This window comes from Lolium perenne, chromosome 1, assembly GCF_019359855.2.
Source record: "Lolium perenne isolate Kyuss_39 chromosome 1, Kyuss_2.0, whole genome shotgun sequence".
In the NCBI taxonomy this organism is placed as follows: Eukaryota; Viridiplantae; Streptophyta; class Magnoliopsida; order Poales; family Poaceae; genus Lolium; species Lolium perenne.
This window is the reverse complement of record NC_067244.2, coordinates 262,280,006-262,287,069: the sequence shown is the minus strand read 5'-3', so window position 1 is coordinate 262,287,069 and position 7,064 is coordinate 262,280,006. Positions and strand designations below refer to the sequence as shown.

Sequence of the window (7,064 nt, the reverse complement as noted above, 5' to 3'; positions counted from 1 at the left end):
GTTACGTTGGGACAAAGTACTTTGGTTGTGTTGTGCAGGTTCCACGTTGGCTCCGGAATCCCTGGTGTTGCGCCGCACTACATCTCGCCGCCATCAACCTTCAACGTGCTTCTTGGCTCCTACTGGTTCGATAAACCTTGGTTTAATACTGAGGGAAAACTTGCCGCTGTACGCATCACACCTTCCTCTTGGGGTTCCCAACGGTCGCGTGCTGTACGCGTATCAGGGATCTGCTATGAAGAACCAGACCTCTATGGAGGAGTAGAGGGGGTAGACTACCTTATCGTGTACAGAACCGGGGAAGTTCCGGAAGAAGACAATGCTTGAGTAACACTAGTAGTAGTAGTCGAGCAGCACGAACTCTATAGTATTTAGCTACTCGAGTAGAAATGGTGTTAAGCCTTCTTAGACCTATATTGTATAAGTTAAAGTAGGGTTCACCTGGAACCTTGGAGTTATCCTCTATGGACCCAGGAGGAGATCCAATGTGATGTACATATATGGCTTGTAATATTAAGTGAGTGAAATAAAGACTAGCTATGCTTCTGTTGTACTACTCTGAGGGATGTAATATTTGCGGATTGGTACTTCACACATGTTATGTTAATGACTGGCATACTACAACATGCAGTGGCATGCAGGGTCACCACACATTAATCGCTTTTGGTTTACAAGGTATGCACCGAAACCATCTTCGCTACATCATTACTTTCAGATAGATCATGAGCAATCGGAGTACCCTAGTTAGAGTTTTTTTGTTTTCTGCTACGAACCCCCTACATGAACTTGCTAAAATCATCAATGATATAAGTTTGTCTAAACAAAAGCTGGAGTAGAACCCCATACATCATTAAATATTTGTTCCAATGGAACAATACAGACTAGTAAAAATATAAATATGATAGGGAAACGGATGCCTCTTAGCTTGTTGACATGGATCAAATATGTAAAAATTTATTTGAGGGTCATAAGAGAGGTTATTCTTCCAGATCAATTGTCAAATAATGAAGGAGGTTGGATGCCCTAGACGATTGTGCCATGTGGATTAAGTGGACTTGATGGTGACAAAAGCACATTTTTGGGAGACCTCGTGAAGAAAAGCATACTCGGGTAGAGACCACCATGGAAATGACCATTAAAGATAACTTGTATGATTCATGATCAAAAGAAAAAATGGGTGAATTTCAAGAAAAATAGGATTGTCCTAGGCAAGTTTATGAAAGGATAAAAGTTTTTTTGGACGCACTAGGAACATGCAAGATGTTAGTAAAAGAAAAAAAGAATGGCAAGGGTTGTGCAAAGTTGAATGAACATGTGTTATTGCCATGCCAATGTCACTTGCCTTATTAACTTGGTCACGTCATTCATAATTTTCCCGAGTTGTCAGCTTGTTTAATTCTCCGGTGATGTGATTTGTTGCCGATGTATCAATGTACTAATTTGTGTCATTATTAAAGAATTATCTCCATCAACAATCGTGGGCCGGGTATCCATTTTTTTTGCACATCTCACATGTAACATCGAGTCAAGGGGAAAGTGTGCGGCCACAACCATGGCCACTTTTCTAGCACCATGACCTTGTGTTGGACCATTATTCTGTGTCTACTACTAGCGACCAATATACTTCCCATATCCCTCCAGTAAGAGTATTTTTACGATAATTATTTTTGAAGGGATGACCATTTGTAGACGCATTAGGAGATGATTGAAATCTTCGTACACTTGGTCTATCTCAGCTAGCATTTTTTTTGTCGGTAATCATATTCCATAAATTTTGCACATACATCTCCAAGAGTAGTTGTAGAGACAACTTTAATGGATGCAACCACTGAATTATATTCTCCATCAAGACCACCAAGGATATATCCTTCAGCTCTTCATCATCAATGATCCGACCAGTAGTAGCAAGTTCTAAGGCAAAGATTTTTATCAAAGCAATAAATTGATCTGCATATCATGTTTCTTGGTATTTACATGTTTTCCGTGCAACATATTGATACACGCCTTGGATAGTGAAGCAAATGATGCCTCAATAGCAACCCGAATTTCTGTAGCATTCTCTAATCCAAAAAGTTGAGATAGAACATCCTTACTCATTGAGTTGGTGAGATAACTCACAACCTGTTGACCCCGCTCGATCCAAGCTTCATAGGCCGGATTAGACACAATGTTTCCATCAACCTCATGTGTTTTTGCTGGTGTCGAGTCGGCAATCAAGTAACTCCATGAAGCGAGCACCACAAAGTGAAGGAAGGACTTGCATCCCAATAAATGTGGTTTTGTCGTGAGAGTTTCTCCGAGGGAGGAGATCCCAGAAGCGTTGCCAAGGACATTGTCGAGGTTGAGGCCCCCATGCGGAGAGAGGAAGGAAGATGCAAGGGATGTTCATTTAGCGATCGTGTTTTCTTTCTAGGAAGGAGGAGATCAAGAGGATCAACGATCCATTGATCGGGGTTCTTTTTGGGAGGGAGGAGATAGGCACAATGCGAGATCGCTATTTTTGAAAGGAAGGAAAACGATCACTGTTTTCTCGGTACGAGATCGTACTAGCTAGACTTTTGGAAGAAGCGGCTCTGATGCCATGTTGACTTGCGGGGATGGGGGCACCTTCCAGGGCCCGGTTGCATGTTATTTATATGGGAATTGCTAGTTATAGCTTAGTGCTCCGTCAAGTTTATAACTGTCTGATCCTTTGCTTTGAGATTCGTGTAGGATTTTGTCGTTTGTATTGTTGCCTTCGTGGAGGTTCTACCTGTACACGCAGATGGACGGCAGTTTTGATTGCATTTTCCTTTTTTTATTTTCTTTTTCTACCTCCTCATGCACATCTACGACATGTAGGTTTTTTTCCCGTTCCTTTTCCATGCTATAAACTCGATCATTTTCCGTATCCAGATGGCATTTTCCTTGTGTCCTGTTTGCAAAGTTTTTTCTATAAAAAGGGAGACCGGAACTTGCAGTATTTATCTTTTTTGTAAATCATTTTGTACTTTCGTTTTTCATTTCCTTGCTAAATCTACATGTGCTCATATTTATCTCTGCATTTTTATTTTGATGTGATAACTTATACTTCTAATATTTTATATTCATGATCTCTCAACTCTAAAATTGTTTTCTAGTCAGTGTGGAAAGTATATTGTCTCCGGGCGCCTAGTGATCCAAGTTGGCTTTTGTCATTTATGGGCTTGGGTTCCTCTATTTTTTTTTTACTTTTGTATGTGCGTTTAGAGTTTGTAAGTGAGTTTGCTTATAATATATTTGTTTGGATGCAACGTGTTTGCAACTGGTATTTTCTAGTTGCAAGTAGGGTTTCAACAGAACTTTTTTGGTTGCAAATGGGGTTGCAACTGAGATTTTTATGCCAGTTGCAAGTGGAGTTAAAAATGAGATATTTATCCAATTACAAGTGTGTTTGCAACTAATATTTTCCAGCTGCAAGTGAGGTTGCAACTGGAAATTTTTTTGTGACAAGTTAGATTATAACTAAGATTTTTTTCCATTGCTAGTGGGGTTGCAAAAAAATTCAGTCAACTGAGATTTCTTCAGTAGTAAGTGAGGCTGCAACTGAGATTTCTTCAGTAGTAAGTGAGGTTGCAACTGAAATATTTTTCCAGTTGCAAGTATGGTTGCAACCGAGATTTTCGAGTAGGGTTGCAAACATGATTTTTTACAACTTAGATTTCTCCGGTTGCAAGTGAGGTTGTCGTGAGGTTGCAACTAAGATTTGTCCAATTGAAAGTGAGGTTGCAACTCATGTATTATCTAGTTGCAAGTGAAGTTGCAACCAAGATTTATCAGTTGTTGCAGGCGGGGGTTGCAAAATAGACTTTTCAGTTGCAAGTGGGTCGGAACTACAAAAAAGAAAATTGGTTGTGCACCTGGCATTTTTTCGATTTCATGGTTTCATTCCACCAAATATGAGAGGTAAAAAGATAAATTATGGGAATGTTCTAGTTCTTCTAGACATCAAATCTTCTTTTAGACATCAAATGTTGTAAGGAGAGTCGTGTGATTATGTTTTCCTTTCTCGGCAAGTGGCAGCCGAATGGGCTAGAATGGTCCGCATCTATTTGGGCTGCATTCTTTGTCCAGCTGATGTGTCCATTTGGCGAAACGTTTATTTTGTTTTGTGTGTTGAGCCGACATTCTTTTTTGTCCTTGTGATTTTTGTGTGTGCTTTTTCTTGCTTTGTTATTTTTTCAATTTTGTGTAGACCCTAGTGGGATTGTAATTAAGATTATTTTAGTTATAATTGTGTTATAACCGAGACTCGAGTTGCAAATAAGATATTCTTTAGTTGCAAGTGTAGTTGCATCCGAATTTTTTCCCGTTTGCAAGTCAAGTTGCAACTGAAAAATACTTTTCCGAACGAGTGTAATAGAGGAACTTTTTCGTTCGCGTGATTCTATTTTACAGAATATGAGAACAAAATAAAGTTAAAAATTATGTGTTTTACTTTGCTAGATCAATCTGTTCAAAGCGTGTGCTTAGTCTCACCCTCTATTCTAGGATCGATTGATGAAGTTGTTTGGTTTCTTTTGTTGAGATGGTTCAGATGTACGTATAACTAGCAGAAGCTGGTGCGGCGCCCGTACTGTAATACAAAGGGTTATATTCCGCGCCGTTTGGCGTATCTTTTGTTGGTGTTGAGTTCTTGTTGGTAAATTCTTTCACATAGGAGACGGATTATAAAGATGTACAGAGATAGAATTATTATAGGGTCCTTAAGAAAGGTTGTGAAGATGTACAATCCGATGGTGGTAGAGGAACACAAGGATTTCTATATAGATTGAACTTCTCCATTCTACCCTCCGAATTGGACGCATGTACCCTGCAGACCATATTATTAACCACGCTAACCAGGTAACATATATTTTTTAGCTAACAACGCCATTCCCTGCCATTGTAACCGGTGCATTAGAAATTTGTTGCATCAACATCACACAATGTGTTCCTGGGAGATGTTCACAACACACTTCTTGCAAACTGTATCGACAAAAGCAAAGTTACATGGTGAACAGAACTCTGCTGAACATCACTCATTAAAAATTTGTTTACAACAATTGTTGGTTACAAACATAAAAGCTTAGGAGGTTGGTGCTGCTCCGTAGAGCTTCAAGCTTCAGCTTAAAGGGAAAATGCTGCTCCGTGGATTCTTCTCCGGGTCTGGTGGCATGTGGCCAGGGTGAGCTCTACCCACAACGTCCATGGCGACCGGGTGGGAGCTCGGGCGCGCGTCGGTGGCTGGGTTCAGCTCTCACCGCCGATGGTTCATTGTAAATTCTCAGCGCCGAAATGGCGAGCTTGAGCTTCAAGGGAAAATGCAAAACATAGTGTGGTGTGTTCAACATTTCCACTCCTCGGTGTTGTACAACAGGGCTCAGATTGTTTCGCAAAGCCCAAAACTTGGTTCTTTGATCACGGGGACTGGGGTTCCTGAATGTTTGGGCGAGACATTCATGTTTGCCTGTACTATTCATCACCAAACTGTTAGAGAACAATCCACGAAATCATCACTGATTTTTTCAGAGAAAAATGCCATTATTGCACAATTTTGGCATAGTATGGGATCATCAGCTTGGTGAATCTCAGGCCGGCATGAGGCCCCGCGAGCCCAGGCGGCTGCCGCCGAAGAGCCCTGTCTGCGTGACCCAGCCCTCGATCATCTCCTGCGTGGCGCGGCCGTTGTCCGCCGGCACGAGGTGCCCGGCGCCGTACACCACCACGTGCGTCAGCGCGCCGGCCCGCTGCACGTACCCGGCGAGCTCCGCCTCCTTGCCGGACCCCGCAACCCGCCACACGGCGCGGTCGGCGTCCTGGAACGCCTGCAGGCCGCCCCAGTTTAGGTCCTTCATCCAGGCCTCCTGCGACACCACGCCGTCCCGGAGGTCCCGGACGCCCTGGTACAGCAGCACGCGCGTCCGCCGCCGGAGCAGCGCCTCCACCTCCGTCTTCACGCTCTTCATCACGTCCTCGTGCATCGCGGCGCCGACCGCGCCGCTGCACTCCTCCCACGCCACGTCCTCCCGCGCGCGCAGCGCCGCCTTGACCTCCGCCCGGTTGACGAACGCCCCCACGGCGTCGGTGGCATACGGCCGCTGCTTGGCGTAGTCGTAGAGCGTGGCGAGGCCGGTGGCGTTCCGCAGCCACGAGAGCACCTCCCCGCGTGCGTCCGCGGCCTCCCGCCACCGGGCGGACTCGGCCAGCGCGACCGCCGCCTCCTGCAGCGCTTCCAGCTCCCGCTTCTGCTTGGCGTTGATGAGGCCCGTGAAGTAGGCCGAGTCGGCGTGCGTGGCGACCTGCGCCACCGGGTGCGTGAGCCCGTTCCCGATGGCCGCGCCGCGGAGGTTGATCCTCCGCCCCGCCGGCAGGGTGGGGTTGGTGGACAGGATGTGCGCGCCGGTGGAGGGGACGTACTTGCCGGCGTAGCTCTCGCCGGAGAGGAAGAAGGGGCGGGATCGGAAGGGCGGGCTGGCGTCGAAGAAGGCCTGCAGCGCGGCGACGATGTGGGCGGCCACGACGGACTGGTTGGTGGGGATGAGCGCGGGGGACGGCGCGGCGCTGAAGCCGGTGCCGAGCGGGCTGTCGAGGAAGAGCAGCCCGAAGCGGCGGTTCCAGGCGAAGGGGTTGCGGGAGAGGGAGGCGCCGTCCGGGGCGACGAGGTAGGGGCCGAGCTCGAAGAGGTTGCCCACCAGGCCCGAGCATCCCGGCCCGCCCTGCAGCCAGAGGAGGATCGGGGTGGCGGCCGGCGGCGTGAGCGGGTTTGAGGCCTCGTAGAAGGCGTAGTAGAGGGAGGCGTTGGTGGAGGGGTCGATGGGCAGGTAGCCGGAGCTGGTCGGGAGAGCCTCCTTCGGGAACAGCGCTGATGAGGCTGCGGGCGACACGGCGAGGAGGAGGAGGAGGAGGAGGAGAGCAAGAAGCGGCGGCGGCGGCGGCGGAGCCATGGGACTACTGACGAAATTCGTGGTTGGTTAAGCTTTCAATGAGTAGCATCCCACGTGGGGCCCAACTGGCAGGATGAGCTTGCTTTTTTACTGCATGTGGGAGCACGGAGGTTGACAATG

At 46.7% G+C, this 7,064-nt stretch overlaps 1 protein-coding gene and 1 non-coding gene across 2 annotated transcripts; both read right to left on the bottom strand.

Moving 5' to 3' along the window:
* Positions 1-1,756: 1,756 nt before the first annotated feature.
* On the bottom strand, positions 1,757-1,891 carry LOC127327964 (small nucleolar RNA Z247). Its single transcript, XR_007868880.1, has one exon. It is a non-coding gene; the product is annotated as a small nucleolar RNA Z247 (small nucleolar RNA).
* A 3,106-nt stretch (positions 1,892-4,997) lies between these two features.
* LOC127327788 (serine carboxypeptidase-like 50) lies at positions 4,998-6,959 on the bottom strand. Its single transcript, XM_051354585.2, has one exon. The coding sequence runs from the start codon at positions 6,942-6,944 to the stop codon at positions 5,589-5,591; it is 1,356 nt and encodes a 451-aa protein (XP_051210545.1). The 5' UTR covers positions 6,945-6,959; the 3' UTR covers positions 4,998-5,588.
* Between the last annotated feature and the right edge of the window lie 105 nt (positions 6,960-7,064).

Excerpts from the sequence above, each read along its gene's own strand:
- LOC127327788 (XM_051354585.2), bottom strand. The coding sequence starts at position 6,944 with ATGGCTCCGCCGCCGCCGCCGCCGCTTCTTGCTCTCCTCCTCCTCCTC.